This window comes from Simochromis diagramma, unplaced genomic scaffold (genome assembly GCF_900408965.1).
Source record: "Simochromis diagramma unplaced genomic scaffold, fSimDia1.1 OVJJ01000321.1, whole genome shotgun sequence".
In the NCBI taxonomy this organism is placed as follows: Eukaryota; Metazoa; Chordata; class Actinopteri; order Cichliformes; family Cichlidae; genus Simochromis; species Simochromis diagramma.
The window spans coordinates 13,625,823-13,648,531 of record NW_024386772.1 but is presented as its reverse complement, the minus strand read 5'-3'; the positions used below and the strand labels follow the sequence as shown (position 1 = coordinate 13,648,531).

Sequence of the window (22,709 nt, the reverse complement as noted above, 5' to 3'; positions counted from 1 at the left end):
ATTGTAGTCATTCTTTCTTAGCTCAGTGTCCGCAAAACTTTAAACATTTTTTGTTTTTTATAGATAATTAATTACAGTTCTAACATTATTTTAGTCACATATTCATAAATGCAGCAGTCTTCAGACGCACCCTGCCTTTAATGTATTTAAAGTCATGCCCTAACTGGAGTTTTTACTCTTTTAATGCAAACCTTTCACCACTAAGACTTTAGTCAATGCTGCTAACCACACGATGGTCCTTGAATTAGCTTTGAAAATTCACATGAATGAACTGTTGCTCACCGAGTAGAGCCGTATTGTGAGAGGGTCACCATGGCTATTAGCCAGGCCAGCTTCTGGGAGAATGGTTCTGGCCCCTGTTTTTTTGTTTACAGTGTGATGATGTGAGGGGAGCCGCGGTGGAGCAATGGACTCCAGGATGAGATGGGGATAGGAGGGTTCTCCTCTTCTGCCTGGGACGAGGCTGGTCTGGACCCTGCTCTGAAGGAGGAATTTCGGTCCTGCTTGTGAACACCTAACAAACATTTATCCTTTGTTGTGGGACAGTTACATTGTGGGACAGGATGGGAGTTTAGCGAGCATAGAACATTGTGTTTTATATGTTTTTTTGAAATTGGGATTATTTATTTCTGGGGATTTTAGTACCTTGACAACATTTTATTGCTTGTTTTTAGAATTGTTTTTCATTCTTCCTCCCTGGTTTGGAAATAAGCTGTTTCTGATGAGACTTACATCATCTATGTGCCCTGGGTTTCTGACTCGCGCACTCCCCCCTTGTATCTAAAGAACCAGCCTCTATAGTAAGACATTCGCACCAGCGTGTCTACATATTCACGAACAAAAACATCACAGTGCTGTTGATTTGACTGTTGCCACTCGCCAAAATAATTTGTGTCAACAGCTGATTGTCAATGAAGGAAAAAATAAGTAGCTGTACTTAAATGTAAGTCAAAAGAAGCTAAATTAAAAACACTTAAAAACAGTTGTGTACCTAATTACTCTGGCTTTGTTATCTGTCATGTTTTAGTGATGCATATATTTAATATCAACTGCTTATAGCTGTAAGTTCAGTTTTATACAGACAGTCAGACACTTTAGTTGTGGTGAAAATACAATATTTAAGTGTGTATGATTTATTCATTGCATTTTTTTTCTTCAAGGGCTTTAATTACCAGATGCATGCTTAATCATCAAGGTAAGTAAATCCCAAATGTACTGTTTGGGAAAACCTGCAGTCAGTTGAGACTGAAGAAGTCACTTGGATGAGTGACAAAACATTTGTCTCACTGAAAACACTACGCGCAGATGAACACAATCAGCCTTTTGGGCTATAGTTACCAATTTGTACATTGTTTCCTTTTTTATCTATGCTGAGTTTTCAGTTCTCTGAGTCATATCAAAGTGTTTTAGTATTTGGTTTTAATGACTTATGAAAAGGAAAAAAGATACAATCTCTGACATCTTCAGTATTCTGATTATTTTTTCATAAACTATAAACTACATTCACTCCTACAGGAGAAAGCTAAGTGCCCCAAAGAGAGAGTGGCCCTTTCTGCTGCCACACATCGGTCTCTGGACAGGAAGAAGAAGTAAGACAAGAAATGGAAACACATGTTTTGCATTAATGCTGTTGAGATCCAGTGATCAGTGGTGTATTTGGACTTCTTTAGGGTTGGTGAATCTCCAGCACAGACTAAAAAGATGCAGCAGAAGCCAAAATGCCCCACTACCAACAGGTGTGAAACACGGCTGTGGGATGTTATTACTTTTTTGTTCATTTTGTGTTTCCCTTTATGCAATTTCCAGATTATATTCTCCAGAGGTTATTTACATACATTCAGCATTCCTTTCCTAGAGTCTTGAAGCCAAGCCAAGGACAAACGGTTTGTGCCCCCAGGACAGTTTAACCGTCAGGAGCAAGTCTGTACTGGTCCAGATTGTAAAACAACTTTATAATACAACCATTTCCTGAAGTCATTTTCTAGATAATCCTTCTTTCTAAGCTCATTGCCCACCAAGGTTTAAACAGTTTTCTCTATAATTAATTATAATTCTAACATCATTTGTCACATATTCACATAAAATGTCACATAAAAGTAGCAATTTTCAGGCACAACCTTGTTTCAACGTATAGACAAAGATCTGTGTTTACACTCTGGCATGCTGTTACTTTAATGTAGCTTCACACGACCACAGATGCACAGCAGGCATTCAGTGTGGACTTTGTTTCAGAAATGACTGAAGAATAAGAAATTGATGGGACCAAGAAACAATATAAGACATTTATATAAAAAGTATTTCTGTAATATTGTGTGAATTGATGCGTTCACTGCAGCACCACGCTGATTTCATATTTGTGCACTTGTAGCATTCAGTGTTGAGTTTTTTCTCCCACACTGCCATGTGTGTCTTTTAAACGATGTTTGATTTCATTTAAAATGTCAGATTGTTTTTTCTTTTTAGTTTTAGGTCAACTTACGGCATAAGTCTATATACGAGCTTCTTTTCTGTTGTTTGCTTCACCGATGGTTCATGACCCGGTAAACATGTTTAACATGGTATTAAACAAGGGTCCTACTTAGATATTTAATTCTGGCCTATGATAAGGTAATAAAGCCACGTATGAACAGTGGTCATGTTTATTTTTCAAAAATCTCTAAAAATCATTTACTGTATTTACACATCCTTTTTTTTTTTTTTTAGGAACGAACGAATTTGAATAATTTGAATTGACTCTGAATAGCAGCACAAATCCAGAGTGAAGAAGGAGGCCAAACAGATTTTTCAGGCATATTTAAGTAATAAGACTTTAATTATAATCATTTTTATGTAGCAGGATACAAACATTCTTGAGCAAATCAATCTGTATTATATTCAATAGACTTGCACACATTGCAACATTAAACAGAATAAGTCTCATCAGCCATTACACAATAATATGAGGTAATATGAAGCTTTATGATCTGTTATCTCAGTAATAGCAATCTGTATCAGGGTGCAGTAAACCACATTGATCCACTCACCCCGGATTTTTAGCGTTAATTCACGAAATGTTTATGTGTCACAATAATTTGCATTTCATATTGAATAGAGGTAAACTGACATGTATGATAAATACGTAGTGAATACAAAGTTGGGAAAGGCAAGCTTTTGGCTGTTTACCAATCACTCCATAATTTCCTCCATATACAGATAATACACATACAGTACTGAGTGATATAATCCTACATTACACTGACTACATTATGTCCACACTGTCACACCAAAAGAAAACGTAAGCCACAGATCTCGCACACATATGAACAAAATGACTCCAAACTCCTTTGAAAAAACTTCATCATCGTTCATTTTTCCAAGATTTTCACTGTAGTAAAAACAGCCATGTGCCATGATATACAAGACAGAGAAAGCACCTTAGCTGTGCTGGAACTTTAATATCTTTCATATGAGTTTGGTAAAGGCACCAGCCAACCATCCACATACATGCATTTACACCTAACATCCCTCAAGAAGAAGGCTTTGAGCTGAGTTGTCCTTTCCACTTCCACAAAGATAGTCCTTGATGCACTGTCAGGAATCATCCTGCTGTCCTCTGCATCACGTTTGATATAAAACAGCTGGACCACAATGACTGAAATAGCCGAGCACACACAGTTGGATGTGCAAACACAGTTCTCTTTAAACCTGACGATGAACTGTATTTCTCCATAGCAGCCATTCTTGAGTTTTATGACACAGTCTGTTCTGTCTGCCTCTTCACCCTTTACAGAGTAAACAGTATTTCTGTTGATGAAGCTGTCAAAGGCTTCCACTGATCTGAATGAAACAGGTCGATTTAAGAGCTCTTCTATTGCTAGTTTTATGGATCCTGTGATATCCAGATGCCGTGAATTTCCAAGCAGATTGTAACAATCAGTGGTTTCATTTACTGGTGAAATTTTGGCTAACGGAGAATTTCTGTTAGAAACAAGGGAGCGAAGGTGACTCGGCAGGCGCTGCCAATAGAGAAACTTGTCTTGAATTTTTTGAGGATTGTAGTTTATGTTGCTAAGCAGTGCCCTTAAATTTGCACTGTTCCTCTCAAAACTGAATGCTGATGTTGCCCAGAGAGGCCCCCAGTTACGCACACAGTCAGCTAAGTGGATCAACTGATGGCAGTTGAATGAAACGTTTTCTTCACCATAGAGTTCTTCCATGTTTCTAACAAAGAGTACCAAGTTCTCATGGGCCAGCTGAAGGTCATTTTGGGAGACGGATTCTTGTAGCAGAATGTGAATGCTGATCGACAAACAAAAAAAATGTTGGAGAAATGAAGGCTGAAGGATGCCTGGTAGGACACTAACAGCATAAAATAAAAGGAAAGCTCGCCACTCAGATGCTTTCCAAGTGTCCCGACCCTTCAGTGACTGTAGAGATCTGCTCATTTCTGATGGAGGCTTTAACATTCGGAGATAAGAGTCCATCTGTGAAATCTGTTGACCTACATACCAGTCTTTCATGGAGTTCTCTGAGTTCAGCCACAATCCAATAAGTTGCTTAGTCACACCAACTAAAACTGAGTGCATATATTCTGGTACAAATCCAAACACAATGTCAAACAAAGGAAGTCTGGAAAGTAAGGACATTCCTTTTACTCCACACTCTGAGGTGTTTTCATGGGAGCTTTCAGCCTCTCTTGCATTTTCAACAAACATATTCTTTGATCTTGATTCTTGTTTAGTTTCATCATATCGGTATGACCTCACAGATCCAGAGCCCTTTGGTACCACTGTGCCAGGGTGTAAACACCAGTCACAACCATATTCTCCATTGAATTGTTTGCAATTCCGGAGAAGTGGCCTCGCCACAGCGTCAGAGGAGCAAACCAAGCAGAAGACTTTTGATCAATCAATCAATCAATCAATCAATCTTTATTTATAAAGCACTTTTCATACAAAAAAAATGTAGCACAAAGTGCTTTACATAGTTAAAAGCAGCCCACCCCACCCTCCAACTCACTCCCCACACTCTCATTAACATAAATGATGTGAATACACACATATCTCCCCCCCCACACACATACACACACGCGCATACTTAAAGAGTAAAAATTGGGCTGGGCTCGCATGAGCCAAGTGAGGAAACACTATAACAGGGAGCCGTCTGCACCGGGAGCCGGTCACAGACCGCAGCCTCCAGGCTGGGCACACAGCAGGAGGGAGGCCAAGGAGCCCCCCAGCCAGGCTGAGAGGACCCCCAGAGACCCAGCAGCCACGGTCGATCGCAGCCCCGGTGCAGAGAGCGCCCTCTGAGGAAACACTGGAGATATGACACAATAGGATATATACAGGGTAAAATGATAAAATAAATAAGAACAGGATACAATATAAATATAAATAGAGTAAGAAGATTAAAAAATGAATAAGAATAAAATCAATAAATATTAGGTAAAGTCTAAATTAATAATAGAATAACAGGATAGAATAAATAAGCATAAAATAAATAAACGTTAAGTAAAAGCTAAATTAAAAAGGTGGGTCTTGAGCACTCTTCATTGATGAATGAAGAGTGCCTCTGCTGTCTCTCCAATGAAATGGATTTTGGGCTAAATCACAACATTCATCCACAAATGGTTTCAGAAATGTGTTCATATGAGGTTTTCCTTGGCCAAACCAAAATCCAGCAACTATCATATTTTCCTGTCTTTGTGTGTAAGGAAGTTCATTAATAACAAACTGAAGGGGCCAAATTGAGTATCTGGTGGTGCTAAAAATTGGTACTTCATCAAAATTCCATGTCAGTGTGAGATCATCTGCAGCTAGTTTACCCTCTCTGAGGAGATTCTGGTACATCATCCCATCCATCACATCTTTGATGTTATCATGCTCATCTTTAACTGTTTTAGGTAACAACTCAGTGCTGTGGTTCTCAAGGATACCTTTCAGAAGGTCTTTCAGGGATGAGTACAGAAAGAAGTTTCCATTTTGAATGCTGCTTGCTTTGTTGAACACTGAGGCACAGTGAGAACAACAAGAATCAGGATTGTTTCCCATGAAGTTTTTACACTCTTGACAGTAAAACATTGTAAATGTGGTTGGACTTTGTCCTTGTGTCACTGTTGCCCAGGAGCGAATTGGTTCATTACTCTGAAAAGACAAACAAACATGTGTTTTATATACACAAATAATATCGGCATAACAAAATGACTTGAGGAGAAACATCAATATTCCTTCTTACCGTGTCACTGCCTCTGTCAACTGCTGAAGCAGACTCCAACTGAAATGGAAACATGTTGTGGTCCTGCATCTAAAACAAGGACAAAACATCAGCCAGGCCTACCTATACTCTTAATATTTCATATTCACTTGATGAAGGTGCATTTCAGATATGTATATTAAACAAATTTGAAGCAGTTTGCATTTGTTAGCTTCATTATTTATTGCTCCTCTTAATGCAGCATTATGGAGACAAAATGTTTGTCTGCAGATAAAATCATTGTTAATCACTGGATCTTCAACCAGTTTAAAAATATTTTTTCTGACTTCCTTTCTTACCGTGTCTTTGCCATCTGTAATGGAGGAGGTCACTGTAAGAGGGATGGACTTGACCTCCTGACTATGACTGATGTAGATGATAAGGTGCTGACTCTAAGAATCCACAATCTCAACAGGGTTGTCCGATAAGAACAGATGGCATATCCACAAAATCCACTGCCACTCAGGTATCTGTCGTTCACTCATTTATTTAGCAAGAATCCGAAGCACACATCCATAATGTGAGTGAGGGGATTTAACAGACTGTAAAATGCTATATGCCGTGTGGTGAGTGATGGTGTGGTTTCTGTTGGAAAGAACATAAAAGTCTTCCATAATTATGTGAACAGAGTGAATTAAATGTGTAATACAACAATACAAACAATACTGGATAGTGGAACATTCAACCAAAATAAGGGAGTGTCAACAAATGCTAATTTTACTATTTACATAAATCCTAACTATGCACTTTACATTAGAGCTAACATGAGAAATTAGTGACGGTCCCTTAATGACCGCACGGCAGAGGCTGCTTCGCAGTAAACGGCAGTAACAATCGGTAAACAAAGTGTGCGCCAAGGATTAAACAAGGGAGGATAATGGCCGCAGCAAAGAACAAACACGATAAACACAGAAACTTACAGTCTCATGGACGCACACCGCTAACAGCATTAGAGGAATGAAAATCCACACGGTGAGTAAAACTCTGCTGACTCTTCCCACCTGCAGCTCCGACCGAACTCTCTGCGTCGACGTGTGCGTAATGATGAGGTAGAATTGTGTCTTCTGATTGGTGAAGAGAATGGGTTGCCTCACCGCTCATTGGCTAAACGGCAGCCGTATGCTGATATCTTACTCCGCAGATGCGGCTCCGTTCGTGAGTTCTGCGAACTGGCTGGCCTGTTGTACAGCCGCCCCCAACTTTGCGGAGCAAAGGTGCACTTCACTTAGGAAGGTCAGGCAGTAGACTCCGGTGGAAGAGCTGGAAGTCTGATAAGTCGTGCCACTGATCGTGTATATGTCTTGTCTCCAACCTGTATCTGAACGGTTCGAACCCTGCCATCTGCTCCAGGGATTACTTGGCTGACCTTACCAACTGGCCATAGGGCACGAGGGAGCTGCTGGTCCACAATGAGAACGATAGTGCCAACAGTCAACTCATCTCTTTCCTGCTGCCATTTGTGCCGCATCTGGAGTGAAGGTAGATAATTCCGGATGTAGTGGATCCAGAATTGATCCGCCAAGGCTTGACATTGTCTCCACCTACGACGGCTCAGGAGTTCTGCTTCTGGGTAGACGACCTGTGGCATACCGGAATCAGGCCGCCCCATCAACAACATGTTGGGAGTGATCGGATCAACGTCTGCTACGTCTGAGGAGACATAACCTAGCGGCTTAGAGTTGATGATGCTCTCTACCTCGCTGAGTATCGTCCTAAAGACTTCCTCGGTGACATGCTGCGAGCCGAGAATGGTATGCAGCGCAGACTTGATGGAACGAATCTCCCGTTCCCAGGAACCACCGAAATGTGGAGCCTGTGGAGGGTTGAAACGAAAATGAATCTGCTGGCTGGCCAACTGTGACTTCAGAGCTGGGCCGAGTGCGTTGAAAGCCTCCTGGAGTTCAGAGCTACCACCTCTGAAGTTGGTACCTTGATCCGACAGCAGTTCGAAGGGCTTCCCACGTCTCGAGATGAAACGACGCAGTCCCATCAGGAATGAGTCAGTGTCCATGCTGGCAAGCAGATCAAGGTAGACTGCGTGGGTCGTTAGGCATTTGAAGATGATCCCCCACCGTTTCTCTGTACGCCGCCCCATCTTGACAAGGTATGGGCCAAAGCAGTCCACCCCAGTTGAATAGAAGGCTGGGCGATGAAGTCTTAAACTGGATAATGGAAGGTCAGCCATCTTGGGAATGACCGGCTGGCTGCGCCACCTCCTGCATTCAGGACAGTTGTACTGGTGCTTCCGGATGGCCTCTCGTCCTCAAAGTATCCAGAATCTGCGCCGGAGCTCAGCAAAGACCCTCTCAGAGCCCGGGTGAGCAAGCTGGCGATCACAATCCTGGACGATGAGCTTTGTGATAGGATGCTGAGGGTCAAGAACGACAGGATGCAAGATGTCTTGACTGAGGGTTTCACATCTGCGAAGCCGCCCCCCTACCCGAATCAGTTGAGCCTCTGGGTCATACTCAGGAGCTAAGGCAAGTAGGCGACTGCTGGCAGCTACCGGTTTGTGAGATGACAGCCGAACAAAATCTTCAGGGAAACTGTCTTCCTGTACCTTCCGGAGGAGTGCTAACTCCGCTTGCCTGTAATCCTCTGCCGTGGGTGTCGAGTCAGCAGCTGTCCCATGGACAGCTCGAACGTAAGCTTCCAGCAAGGTCTGGAGGCCACTGAAAGAACCAACATCAGGTAGATGTGGATCAGGTATTCTGGTGATGTTCCCACAGAAGCTCTCCTTCCGCAGCTCTGATGAATCATCAAGGGAAATGTGGTTCGGGAGCTCCGGGCAGTATGATGCCGCCTGCCAGAGAAAAGGTGGGCCCCGGCGCCACCGATGATGAGAGGTGAGCTGTGAGAGCCGTAATCCTCGAGTGATGTCGTCGGCAGGATTGTCGCCTGATCTGACATATCTCCACAGGCTCCCTTCAGTTAGCTCTTGAATATCTGCAACTCTAGAGCCCACAAAGATCTTGTAGCGGCAGGATTGGGACTGGAGCCAGTTCAGGACTGTAGTGGAGTCGGTCCAATAGACAATGCTTGAGATATGAAGGGTGAGTTCCCTCTTGAGGACGGCAGCAAGCTGGGCTCCCACATGAGCAGCACAGAGCTCCAACCTCGGAATGGACTGTTGACGGACGGGAGCAACTCGAGATCGGGCAGCTAGGAAGGCTACCTGGATTCCCCCCATATGATCTTCTGTCCGAAGGTAGGCTACAGCTCCATATGCCTTCTCAGATGCATCGGAGAAGATGTGGATGCTCTGCTTGCAAAGGGATGGGTCTGTCTCTGGCTGCACGTAACAACGTGGCAGGGAGACATCAGGGAGCTGAATCAATTCACTTTCCCATGCATGCCACAGCTGCAGCAGGTCGATTGGCAGATTTGGATCATCCCAGTCTCTCCTTTTCCTCCAGAGATGCTGCACCAGGATTTTGGCCCGAGTGGTGTAAGGAATGAGAAGGCCAAGCGGATCATACTGCTTGGCCAGAACCCGATAGATGTTGCGCATTGTGGGCTCCACCAACTGCTCAGTGTGCCGAATCTGATATCTGAGCTCGTCAGACTGACAGTGCCATTGCAGGCCCAGAGTCCGCTCTGGTACATCAGTCCCATCGGGGGAAAACCACAGTTCACTGCTCTGTGAGACTGTTCCAGGTGGCATATGACTGATGAGTTCTGGGTAGTTGGAAGCCCACTGTCGTAATTCGAAGCCACCGGTGAGCAGCAACTGCTGGATTTTGTTAACCAGTTGCTGGGCTTCGGGAAATGATGCGAAACTCTGGAGGAGATTGTCAACATAGAAACATTTCTCCACTGTGTGACGGGTATCCTCGCTGGGGCTGCTGTGATCCAGAACGTGCCGCTGCAGAGCATAGGTGGCACAGCAGGGACTGCATGTCGTCCCGAAAGGCAACACTTGCCATTCGTAAACCTCTGGTTGCCTCGTGCGATCCATATCTCTCCAGAGGAACCGGAGGAAGGGCTTGTCCTGAGTCAAGAGGCGGACCTGATGAAACATCCCCTTGATGTCACTGCTCACTGCAATGGGATACTCCCGGAAGCGACGTAACACACCCAGGAGCGTCGAGCCCAGGGTAGGACCAGGTAGGAGATGCTGATTCAGGCTGTTACCATTGTGCATGAAAGAACAGTTGAAAACAACGCGATCCTTGCCATTATGCTGAACCATGTGGTGTGGTATGTACCAGGTGCTACCATCCATCTCCATGTCTGCGATGGTCAGTTTACTCACATAGCTTGCATCCACCAGCTTCTGAATTTCCTGGTTATAGGTGGCTGCTTGTACAGGCGTCTTCAGGAGGCGCTTCTCCGTAGCTCGCAGGTGACCCAAGACAGAGTCCTTAGTGGAATGAAGCGGGACTGGTTCCTCTTTCCACAGCAACGGGGTGGCATACCGGTTGATACCATCCACCTCCACTCTAATGGTCTTCTCCTCTAGCATCTTGACAGCCATGGTATCCTGTTTTGAACGTGTGGCCACCTTCTCATTCTGGTATGGGAGAACATCCATCTGCCAGAGCTTGGCTACATTACTGAGAAGTTCAGCACTGGGAGTCAGGGTGCTTGTGAGTAGACACTGAGGAGTGGAGGCTTGATGTAGAAGAACCTTGGCTGGACCCTGCAGAGTCCAACCCAGCCGTGTCTTGAGTGCAGCTGGTTCTCCCCGTGGACCCAGATGTACAGGCTCTATTGGAGTCAGGAGATGTGGGTAGTCAGAGCCAATCAGCAATAATGGTTGAGCTTGGTGGAACGAATGAAGTGGAAGACTTCGCAGGTGGCGGTAGGACCTTTGCAGTGCATCAGCTGGATGTGAGTGTTTGGCAAGCCCAAGCTCAGTGGCAGTGAATGCTCTTTGGATCCGGAACCGTCTCCGAGGGTCAGTGGCGGAGGCTATAGAGAAGGAAACGGAATGTCCTTCCACCGTTCTAATATCTTGTCGGATGGTTCGGAGCGCCAACTCCTCCCTCTTTCCCTGAAGGCCCAGCTCTTGGGCAGCACTGTGAAGAAGGATTGTGCGCTCTGACCCATCATCTAGGATGGCATATGTCTCTAGCTTCATTTTGCCATTATAGAGGCACACCCTGACCATTTTCAGTAGCACACAGCTGGTCCCCCATGTTGGATCAACGTAGTACGTGACTGGTTGGACAGCTTCCTCCGCCGGTCTGTCAGAGCTAGTGGATCGCGATGCATTAACCTCATGGAGTGTCTCCAAATGCACCTGATTGCATTGCTGGCATCTAGCTTTCAGGTAGCATTGCGCCTCTGGATGGTCCCTTCCACATCTCCAGCACCGCTTGCCTGTCTGAATCCAAGACAACTTCTGCTCTATATTGAGCTTCTTGAAATCTGTGCACTGATTGAAATAGTGCTGAAGATTATTACAGAAAGGGCAGAATTTCTTTGGGTTCCCCAATTTGGAAACTGGACGTGATGCCTGTTTTGGAGGCTCTGGGCCTTTAGCAGGAGGGTCGTAGCCCAATAAGACGGTTGTGGTTGCCGCTGCAGATCTCTGCTTGGGTCTGGCACCCTTCCCACGATCCACACGTGGCTCTCGAGGTTGCTGAGGATGATGGAAATACACATCATCATCTTGGATGCGGACTTCATATTCAAGCCACTCTGCCAAATCTGCTAAGGTTGGGATGGGTGTCTGAAGAGGATTGATGAACCGCTTAAACTGCGCTCGAAGACTGTGTGGCAGTTTGGACAGCAGTCTGGTGACGTGTGACCCACACTCTAGTTCTGCTCTCCCCTCTTTCCCAAGCTGTTCTAACATTCCCACGAGAGCCCTCACTTTCAGGGCGAAAAGACGGAACGCTCGGCTGTCACCACTTCGTACCGGAGACTCTGACAACACGTCAGTGATCCGCTGCAGGGCAAGTTTGTGAGGTTGACCATACAGCTCTATCAGGGATGACATGGTCTGGCTGTATGGATAGCGACTATTGCTGTAGGAATCGGCAATAAGGAGGGCGTCTTCCAACTTGAGGTGATCGACTAGGATCTGGTACTTGAAACGTTCAGTTGCATCATGAGGCAGGATATTGTCAAGGGCCATTCGCAAACGAGCGAACTGGCTGGGGTCATCAGACGTGAAGTATGGAATGTGTGGTGTTGGTCCCCGGTACACGGTCTCTGTACTTGGTAGAGGTTCGTGCTGACCATATTTCCTCCAGGCTTTGGAATCAGTTGGCGGCCAGCGAGGCGGGTCCCCAGTCATCTCCCGGAAGCTTTCTGGTTGTTGGCGCTGAAAGGTGTATGGCTCTGCATATTCAGGGGTGACCTGCCTCTTCACACATGCTCCAGGCCCATACTCGTCCTTCACGTTAATTTTCCCGACCTGTTCAGTCACAGGAAGTTGACTGTACTGATAAGGTGACATACATCTGAAAGGACCTGAGGCTGCTGCACTAGCAGGAATTTCTGATACCGGAGGTGGTGGAACAGGGAATGGCTCAGCACTCTGAGGATCAAGTGGAAGTGATGTCTCTGGCCAAGGTAAATCCTGTATGTCATCCTCTGGTATGTGAAAGGAACGTACCGTGTGTGGGTAGTGTCTGGAGGCATGGTCAGGATGAGGAGACTGAGGCATGGAATCAGTCCACAAGGACTGCCTCTGGTCCTGGGTACTGGGGCTTAATGCAGAAGGTTGGGGAGCTGGTGACGTCTGGAGGGCTGAGGACCGGAGAGAGAGGGCACCAAGCAGAGTCTGAACCTCTCGTCTGAGCTGATTATTATCTTCCTGCATTTCTCTCAGTGCTGATAATACCACGTCTGAGGTGCCATGCTGAGAAGTCTGGTCAGCTGGAGTGGCTGAGGTGTTGGGATGTGCCCCATGGTCATCAGGGGACTGGTTGTGCGACACATGCACCTGTGGTAGTGATCTCCTTGGCAACTGCACCAAGAAGTCATCGAGGTAACGAGGCCGATGACCATCGCGACGAGGACGAGGAGTGGATGAGAAAGCCATCTTGCCTGTGAAACTGTAAATCCGGCTCGAAGGACCATGTAATGGAGGAGGTCACTGTAAGAGGGATGGACTTGACCTCCTGACTATGACTGATGTAGATGATAAGGTGCTGACTCTAAGAATCCACAATCTCAACAGGGTTGTCCGATAAGAACAGATGGCATATCCACAAAATCCACTGCCACTCAGGTATCTGTCGTTCACTCATTTATTTAGCAAGAATCCGAAGCACACATCCATAATGTGAGTGAGGGGATTTAACAGACTGTAAAATGCTATATGCCGTGTGGTGAGTGATGGTGTGGTTTCTGTTGGAAAGAACATAAAAGTCTTCCATAATTATGTGAACAGAGTGAATTAAATGTTGTTACGACCCAGTGATGCGTGTGTTGTGTTATGCCTCCCACGGGGGGGATGGCTGTGGGTATCTTTCCCCTTTTTCTCTCCTAGGAGGTGGAAACCTGGGCGTGGCTGCTGGGTATCCGGGTGGAGTCTCTGCCTGTCCTGTGTGGATCCTGTGTGGATAATTGATGGACCACCTCCGGTACTTAAGGACTTAACGACAGCCACCTGAAAGCCCTCCCCGAGCCTCCACCACTCGACCAAGAACCTGTGTGATGATCTATGTTAGTGCAGTGTAGAGTTTTGAGTGTATATCTGGTTGGGATGTCTACTTGGTTGTAAATAGAGTAAATAGTATATCTGGGTGGGATGGCTATTATGTTGTAAATAATTGTAAATAGATTGTCAAATAGTGATCACGGGTTGGTTCACCTGATATATCACTGTCACTGCCGCAGCCCGCCGTAGGCGTGAGAAGCCGTTTTCTTTTGTTGAACAAGTTTTCTCCTGTTTTTCGTTAGATAGTTAGGTAAGTGACTTGTCTTTTGTTTTGGCTTCTTTTTATTTTGGAGTAGGGAAGAGTAGGGATTGTTTTATAGGGAGTTTTGTTTATTGTTTTGGCATTGCTCACTGCCGATGAAAATAAATGGCTGCTTAAATACTTGAAAAAGGTGTCGTTGTTGGGGTTTGTGCGTGGGTGGGAAGTGAGTGGGGCAAACTATTTGTTACGTTTATTTACTTACCGGGACCAGAACGTAACATATTGGGGGCTCGTCTCTTTTGTGTTCTTTTTGTGGCTTGTTTTCTTGGTTGGCGGTTTTTTCTTGTGTGGGGGGGTGTGTGTGTTAGGATGGAGTTTAAGTTGGAGGACTTCACTCTGAGCCCGTCTGCGGAGAAGCTGGACAGGTGTAAAAAGGCTGATCTCTTGCTTGTTGCTGATTTCTTTGATGTGACTGTGCCGTTGACTGCGAAGAAGAAAGAGCTTAGGGAGCTCCTGTGTGTCCAGTTGACGGACAAGGGGTTGTTTGGTGAGCCGGGTCCTGCAGGGGGGGTTGAGCTGGGGGCTGTTGCTGGTGTTTCTGCCCCACTGAAAAATCTCCCTTCTCCACCTAGTCCTTCTGCGGAGGAGCTGCGGGTTACGCTGCGCATTAGGGAGGTGGAGTTACAGAAACAGCAGTTGGAGGTGGAAGCTATGCACTTGAGGATCAGGGCTCTGGAGGTGGAGAGGGGAGCCTCTGTGTCTGCCAGTCCTCCTGTACCTCGGTCAGCCCCGCAGTCACCATCCCCGCAGGCACCCTCCCCGGAGTCATCATCCCCGCAGTCGCCATCTCCGCAGCCACCGACCCCGATGCCAGGTGGTGGCTTTGATGTGAGTAAACACATCAAAATGGTGCCGGCGTTTCGGGAAACTGAGGTGGATTCGTATTTCACAGTGTTTGAACGTATCGCAGGTGCGCTGCACTGGCCAAAAGATGTGTGGTCTCTTTTACTCCAATGTAGATTGGTGGGGAAAGCTCAAGAGGTGTGCACCGCTCTTTCTCTGGAGGACAGTTTTGACTATGATATGGTGAAGGCTGCTGTCCTGCGTGCTTATGAGCTTGTGCCAGAGGCTTACAGGCAAAGATTTAGGAATGGAAAAAAATCTGCCAACCAGACTTATGTGGAGTTTGCCAGAGAAAAGAAAACTCTGTTTGATAAGTGGTGTCATGCTACAGAAGTAAAAACCTTGAATGACCTGCGTGAGTTGGTGACGTTGGAAGAGTTTAAAAACCAACTACCAGACACTGTGGTAACCTACTTAAATGAACAGAAGGTTACGACTCTCGCCGCTGCTGCTATACGGGCTGATGAGTTTGTGTTGACACACAAAGTGGTGTTTTCGGTTCCTGCTCACAGTTTTCCGTCTTCCGGTAGCCCGCCCAGATGGTCTCCAAGGGGCACCCGCCGTGCCATTCCCTCATCCATTGAGAACCGCGTGTGTTTTTTTTGCCATGAGCAGGGACACCTTATTGCGGTTTGCCCTGCTCTGAAAAGAAAAGAAATGACCAGGGAGGGTACATCTCCTTCCCCAATAAACCTTCTACAGACAAACCCTCCTACTTGGGGGGAGGTGATGGCACCCGAAAATGATAAAGTAGATAAGGAGTTTAAGCCGTTTGTGTCAAACGGCTTTGTTTCCTTGATAGGAGAAGATCGGCGGACTCCTGTCAGTATTTTGCGAGACACTGGTGCGAAACAGTCACTCATTCGTGAGGGGGTCTTACCGTTTTCAGCTCAATCCTGTTGTGGGGCTGATGTGTTAGCCTGGGGAGTTAGGATGTGTGTAATACGGGTTCCTTTACACTTGGTGCAGCTTTCGTCTCAGTTTTTGTCTGGTGAGGTTAAGCTTGGGGTGCGACCCCAGTTACCGGTTGCAGGTATTGACATCATCTTGGGAAACGATCTAGCTGGCGGCACAGTTTTTCCGTCACCAGACGTAGTTGATATACCACTTACAGATAACAATGGTTTCGATCGTGCCACATCAAAGGCTGTTCAAACCGTCAGTGTAAAGACATTCAGGCAGAGGAGAGGTGCGAGTGGCTCCCAGCAACAGCAGCAGTGGAATAGGAGGCAGCCCAAGGGGACGAGAAGAACAAATATTCAAACCACAAGGGTCACTGAAGCCACCATGCAATCAGACCCAAGTAGATTCACTTTTCAGGACAGTCAGCAGCAAAATGCTGAAACTAGGCCACCTGCTAGACAAAGACAAGGACCTCGACGGCACAGGAACCGCAGAAGAGGCCAGCTGATGGTGGCTAATGCTCCATCTCCCACCCTTAAATTTGACACAGACTTTGATTTTGATTCCTCAAACGCGCAATTCATTAAGGAGGCGCTTGAGAAGAAGTCCCAGGAGAGGTTGAATCTAAAAGATGGGAATTTTGAGGGAAGGGAAACGGAGGGGTTGCAGCTGAGTTCAGGGGAGGATCATCTTGGTCCAAAGTGCTACTATGACAAAGCAAAGTCTTTCTTTGACAACATCTCATCTGATAATGGGCTCAGACTGACGTGGGCAGAGGAGCGAAAGCGCAATCTGGAGACTTTTGGTGTCCCTGGGCGGTTCCTGAGGGGCCAAGGATTCAGAGGTGGACGCCAGTGTTTTGGGGGCGGGTGCAGTGCTCGTGCAGGAGGATGAAAAGGGGCTTAGAGAATGTTATGGCTGATGCCCTCTCTCGGTCTTGAATCAAACATCTTTGTGTAAGGATGGATGTTTGATTTTTTTTGGGGGGAGAACTGTTACGACCCAGTGATGCGTGTGTTGTGTTATGCCTCCCACGGGGGGGATGGCTGTGGGTATCTTTCCCCTTTTTCTCTCCTAGGAGGTGGAAACCTGGGCGTGGCTGCTGGGTATCCGGGTGGAGTCTCTGCCTGTCCTGTGTGGATCCTGTGTGGATAATTGATGGACCACCTCCGGTACTTAAGGACTTAACGACAGCCACCTGAAAGCCCTCCCCGAGCCTCCACCACTCGACCAAGAACCTGTGTGATGATCTATGTTAGTGCAGTGTAGAGTTTTGAGTGTATATCTGGTTGGGATGTCTACTTGGTTGTAAATAGAGTAAATAGTATATCTGGGTGGGATGGCTATTATGTTGTAAATAATTGTAAATAGATTGTCAAATAGTGATCACGGGTTGGTTCACCTGATATATCACTGTCACTGCCGCAGCCCGCCGTAGGCGTGAGAAGCCGTTTTCTTTTGTTGAACAAGTTTTCTCCTGTTTTTCGTTAGATAGTTAGGTAAGTGACTTGTCTTTTGTTTTGGCTTCTTTTTATTTTGGAGTAGGGAAGAGTAGGGATTGTTTTATAGGGAGTTTTGTTTATTGTTTTGGCATTGCTCACTGCCGATGAAAATAAATGGCTGCTTAAATACTTGAAAAAGGTGTCGTTGTTGGGGTTTGTGCGTGGGTGGGAAGTGAGTGGGGCAAACTATTTGTTACGTTTATTTACTTACCGGGACCAGAACGTAACAATGTGTAATACAACAATACAAACAATACTGGATAGTGGAACATTCAACCAAAATAAGGGAGTGTCAACAAATGCTAATTTTACTATTTACATAAATCCTAACTATGCACTTTACATTAGAGCTAACATGAGAAATTAGTGACGGTCCCTTAATGACCGCACGGCAGAGGCTGCTTCGCAGTAAACGGCAGTAACAATCGGTAAACAAAGTGTGCGCCAAGGATTAAACAAGGGAGGATAATGGCCGCAGCAAAGAACAAACACGATAAACACAGAAACTTACAGTCTCATGGACGCACACCGCTAACAGCATTAGAGGAATGAAAATCCACACGGTGAGTAAAACTCTGCTGACTCTTCCCACCTGCAGCTCCGACCGAACTCTCTGCGTCGACGTGTGCGTAATGATGAGGTAGAATTGTGTCTTCTGATTGGTGAAGAGAATGGGTTGCCTCACCGCTCATTGGCTAAACGGCAGCCGTATGCTGATATCTTACTCCGCAGATGCGGCTCCGTTCGTGAGTTCTGCGAACTGGCTGGCCTTTTGTACACCATCTGTTGTGTCAGACGCTGAAGCAGATTCCAAATGTTGAGGAAAAATGTTTGGCTCCTGCGTGAAAACAAATACCAAATAATTATCCAGACAAGGCACAGGCCTTCATGTTGTTTACTCACAGTTTGTGAAAAACAGTTGAGCTGTGTTGGAGAATTCTACAGAAGACTTAGGTAAACAGCTAACCTGGTTCACTTTGCTCATATTGACACCTGTTTTACTCTAAAGATATGAGTCCTTGAATCCATCAAAATGTATTTTTATTAGTGCTGTCAGCATTAATCTCTTTAAAATGACGTTAACGCCATAATGTCATTTTAACTTTATAGCGTAAGCGGTTAGCTTGTTATTGTTTAGCGGCGTCCAGCTCCACGCATGGGGAGATCCACGGTAACCAGCTAACGTAGATTTGCTGCGTTAATGCGGCTATGGCGTCAATGTCATTTTAAGTCTGACATCATGTCAAGTTCAGGGTTCATTTTAAGATTATAATCATGACCTATAGGGCCCTGCACGGTGTAGCTCCAACTTACATCAGTGATCTTCTTCTGCCTTATCGCCCCAGCAGGTCCCTGAGTTCTTGTGACCAGGGACCAGGGCTTGCTGGTTTTCCAGCATACAAGGTTAAAAACAAACAGTGACAGAGCGTTTGTATCAATGGCTCCCAGACTCTGGAACTCGCTCCCTTTGAGTTCGAGATCTGTGGACTCAGTCATTTAATTTAAAAAGCAGTTAAAAATGTATCTGTTTAAACTCGCTTTTGGTTGCTTTTGTTTGTTTGAGGTTGTATGTCCATTTCTGCTTGTGTGAAGCACTTTGTGATTTTATCTTGAAAGGTACTATTTAAATAATATTTTACTTACTTACTTTACTTAAGGAGATTAACGCTGACAACATTAATTTTTCTATAATAACATGATGACATTAATAACAAAAATGATCAAAGATTAATCACTCAATAATGAACCATGTTCAGACACAATGAGATCATACCATTTCTGAACTGTCCTCTTGCTCTGCGCTTGTTTCCATCATGTCAGCAGAATCATCATTTGTTCTATTCAAGTCCTGCAGTGGTGAGGGATAAATTTAAGATGTATTTCGTATAATAAAAAAGTGTGATCAGTTTTGTTATATTGATACCTACCATTGCGAGGTTATTTTTCTGAATGTCACAGCGCTCACACACAACCTCCACTCTGATGCATTGCATACACTATTAATCTACTGATCTTAACCGCCATTTGTTTTATTAAAAAAACAGTATATTTAAACTTTTATGGCTTTATGTTCCAGGATTTTATTTGTAACATTTAATAAAACATTACCTGTAAGTATTCTCTGAGCCTCCTTTTCAACTTTACTCTTGGTCCAATTTTTGGAATCAAAGTATTGATTCTGCCTGACTCGAGACTTAGGAAAGCTTCTTTGTCAATACCCTCCTCTGCAACAAAACGAAGTATTCAAATTGAAATTAGACAAAAAAAAATATCAATATGGCATTACAGTACAGCAGTAGTTTATGAAGGACCAAAACCAAACTATAATAAAATACCTTCAAATCTGTGAATCAGCTCACTGAGATGCCATTCAGTTAATTTTTCCTGGACAAAATGACATGTCTCCATCTACAGAATCAAAACAAACACATCACACATTAATGAAACAATAGACCTGCTGATATAGAATAAAAAATAGCTGCCTTACCTGTAAGTAATCTTTCAGTCTCTTTCTAAACTTTACTCTTGGTCCAATTTTAGGAAACAGTAAATTAATTCGGATTGAATCTCCAAGGTTTAGAAACGTCTCCTTGTCAATGCCTTCATCTGAAATAATGCCAATAACAAAATAAAATATTCAAAAGTCAGATGAAGCTAACACTGCAAAACATTAATATTCATCAACTTTGAATATGAAAGACTTTTGTTTTCTATTACAAGTCATAAATCACAGGAATATCCAGACTGACTTCTAAATCAGTAAATTACGATGCTGTTCTAGTGCCATTACAGATACAACAATTCCCATTAAATAATAATAATAAACTCATACCTTTAAATCTCTGCATGAACTCACTGAATCCCCATTCAGTTAGTTTGTCCTGGACAAATCCAGATGTCTCCATGGAATTTGCTGTGGGGACAATCAGCAATAACTGATTTATTCATATTTAAAGTATTATTCACTAAATAAGATCATTTACTTTCCTGTGTGGTTCTGAAGTGTCAGAGGTTTAAGTTTCTATGTATCTCAATAACCTTTTTCATGTGACAAGAGGAGGTAAATGTTTTTGTCTCTTAGCTGGATTGAACTGTTGCAACTTTTGCGACTTCATGTCACTCTGTAGAGTTCATCTAAATATCTAAAGTTTCCAGTTTAGTGAAATGTGTTTACACTGATACAAAGGTTTAAGTTTTATTTTTCATTTGATTTCATTTGATTTGGAATAATATGATTTTTACAGAGCCAAAGTTCTTTAAGGGGCAAAAAATGTGAAATTAGCAGGAAACTGTTGTAGCAAACATATTGACATTTTCACAAAAACATATTCTAAAAGATCTCATTAGATCTTATTAATTTCAGCGTTGATAGTTTACATACACATAATGTGCTACAGGCACTGTTTAAAAAATGTTTTAGTCTCCAGATGTCATTTATATAAAATGTATTTGTGATATCTTGTTTAATCTCTCCACTCACCTTTGCTGTCATCAGCATGTTGACAAAAGCATGCATTTTTGTCATTGGCACTAAAACTATAGAGACTAAAGACCTGATGCTTTACCATCAGCATACTTTTTTCTTCATACAAGGAAGCAAAAGCAACTGAACTACTCTAACCTTCATTTCTTACTTAATAGTCAACAGGAATAAAAACAAACAATAGGAAGGACACTGTCAAGACTGACAGGCAGGCAGGAGTAGTGTTGGCCGTATGACACTGATACTCCCACACAAGCTTCAAACTCAAAGTTACATTTTCCTTGAACCACTATTTCAAAGGTTGCTTCATTGTGGAAAATCACATGTCCCATGTACATGATCACACCCCACCCTAGTTACTGAAACATGCCCTACCATCCCAACACATCCTGTTTTCCCTAGGACACCTTCATCTACCTGCTACATTACATAAGTTTACAGAATCAACTGACCAATCATCGTTACAAAATTGTATTTATATCATTCACACAATGAATGATATAAATACTTCGATACAATCAGCAAATGGAAATTGAGATTTCATGTGCTGTCTCCTATTTCATTACTAGATGTCACTGAACAAAGCTTTGAATGAATGAACCAATTTTCAACAGGACTGATCAAGTGGTTCAATAGAGGTTCATGGTTTTATTTGCACATCAGGAGTTGGACCCAAACGCAGCATTTGGAAGATGGAGTGGTAAACTAAAAAGTGACCTTATTAACTTGAACTACGTGCAAAATAATTCAGATAAAAACAAAACAAACAAAAAACAAACAAACAAGGAGATCTGAATCTTCGAGGAAAACAGACTACACAAGACTAAGGAGCTTGGAAAGAAAAGCGTCTGGACTTCGCTTGAAGACGTTTCACCTCTCATCCGAGAAGCTTCTTCAGGTCTAAGGTTAAATAGTGGAGAGTCCCAGAGACTCCCAGATTTAAGCCCTATGGGAGAGTTCAAATAGTGAACAGAGGCAGTGGCTTACAACACCAACTGTCTGCCATCTATAATCCAGTTTTGAGATCCCTTCCCAGACACCTCAACACCCACACACATCATAGGGCCTTCTGACCTCAGGAAATCACATGATAGGGTGGGGCTAGGTTTCACAATGGCTGTGTCCCAATTCAGGGTCTGCATGCTTGAAGTACGCGCACTACGTACGGTGCGTACTATAAGTACGAGAAGTGCGGAAGTGAGAGGTTTGTGAAATGGGACGGTATACGCTTCGTCGCGCTGTTCAGGTTGCCTAGCAACCATGATACTAACAGCGAGATACAGCATTGTTTGACAGAAATGAAGGAGAAAAATGTTTTGTTGGTCATTCATTTTTGTCATGACATCACTTTGATTAGTTGAGTATCTGAGGCTGAGACCACGGGACTGTAAAACATGATTGTTGGGCTTCATTTCTGTACTGAACAGTCATTTAAGATTAGTTAGTAAATAACAATTAGTTAATGTTGTTCATGAGACTAAAGTCATCTCACTGTGGTAATGTAAATATAATATATAGATATATATATATCTATATAATGTATATTGTATATAATGTATATTGTAATAACATGATATTATGTTGTTCAAATGTGAAAAGTATATTGTGAGAACAATATACTTTTCACATTACATGTGATATAGCTCTATTTTTCTTTTGCCTGGGTGGGAGCTCTACGCTTTCGTAATGTTTCGCTTTGAAACCAGACTGAAATGTTTCTGAGATATCGTTAATTTCCAGTAGAGCCTGGAACTGAAGGAAGACAGGATTTTGGACAGGAAGGAGAGTTTAGAGATTGGTTTAAAATTTGAGAACACTGTTGCATTGAGATGTGTTTGTTTTGTTTTGTTTTGTTTTTTTTTG

At 43.9% G+C, this 22,709-nt stretch overlaps 3 protein-coding genes across 4 annotated transcripts; 1 reads left to right on the top strand and 2 right to left on the bottom strand.

Annotated features, from left to right (window-relative positions):
* Positions 1 to 5,504: 5,504 nt before the first annotated feature.
* LOC120739295 lies at positions 5,505 to 21,452 on the bottom strand. The gene is made up of 9 exons (XM_040041012.1): positions 20,196 to 21,452; positions 19,851 to 19,969; positions 19,699 to 19,771; positions 19,472 to 19,587; positions 19,137 to 19,211; positions 18,143 to 18,200; positions 6,534 to 6,544; positions 6,217 to 6,285; positions 5,505 to 6,125 (listed from the first exon to the last, which is right to left on the bottom strand). The coding sequence occupies exons 1-9, from the start codon at positions 20,266 to 20,268 to the stop codon at positions 5,505 to 5,507; spliced, it is 1,215 nt and encodes a 404-aa protein (XP_039896946.1). The 5' UTR covers positions 20,269 to 21,452.
* LOC120745538 lies at positions 6,553 to 18,099 on the bottom strand. Of its 2 annotated transcripts, XR_005698655.1 has the most exons (3): positions 17,874 to 18,099; positions 7,155 to 13,539; positions 6,553 to 6,819 (listed from the first exon to the last, which is right to left on the bottom strand). XR_005698655.1 is itself a non-coding variant. In XM_040050501.1 (2 exons), the coding sequence occupies exon 2, from the start codon at positions 13,229 to 13,231 to the stop codon at positions 8,498 to 8,500; it is 4,734 nt and encodes a 1,577-aa protein (XP_039906435.1). In that variant the 5' UTR covers positions 13,232 to 13,539; positions 17,874 to 18,099; the 3' UTR covers positions 6,984 to 8,497. The 2 variants fall into 2 exon arrangements, 1 of the variants encoding a protein (XP_039906435.1); XM_040050501.1 differs by lacking the exon at positions 6,553 to 6,819 and having other exon boundaries at positions 6,984 to 13,539.
* LOC120745557 (protein LSM14 homolog B-like) lies at positions 15,591 to 17,284 on the top strand. The gene has a single exon (XM_040050539.1). It carries the CDS (start codon positions 15,615 to 15,617, stop codon positions 16,752 to 16,754), a length of 1,140 nt encoding a protein of 379 aa, XP_039906473.1. The 5' UTR covers positions 15,591 to 15,614; the 3' UTR covers positions 16,755 to 17,284.
* Positions 21,453 to 22,709: the final 1,257 nt, after the last annotated feature.

Bases quoted from the DNA above. Each gene is read 5' to 3' on its own strand.
- LOC120745538 (XM_040050501.1), bottom strand. From the start codon at position 13,231: ATGGCTTTCTCATCCACTCCTCGTCCTCGTCGCGATGGTCATCGGCCT.
- LOC120745557 (XM_040050539.1), top strand. From the start codon at position 15,615: ATGACCAGGGAGGGTACATCTCCTTCCCCAATAAACCTTCTACAGACA.
- LOC120739295 (XM_040041012.1), bottom strand. From the start codon at position 20,268: ATGGAGACATCTGGATTTGTCCAGGACAAACTAACTGAATGGGGATTC. The intron at 19,970-20,195 runs GTATGAGTTTAT...GCATTATTTCAG, and splicing joins GTTCATGCAGAGATTTAAAG to ATGAAGGCATTGACAAGGAG. The intron at 19,772-19,850 runs GTAAGGCAGCTA...TTGATTCTGTAG, and splicing joins GACTGAAAGATTACTTACAG to ATGGAGACATGTCATTTTGT.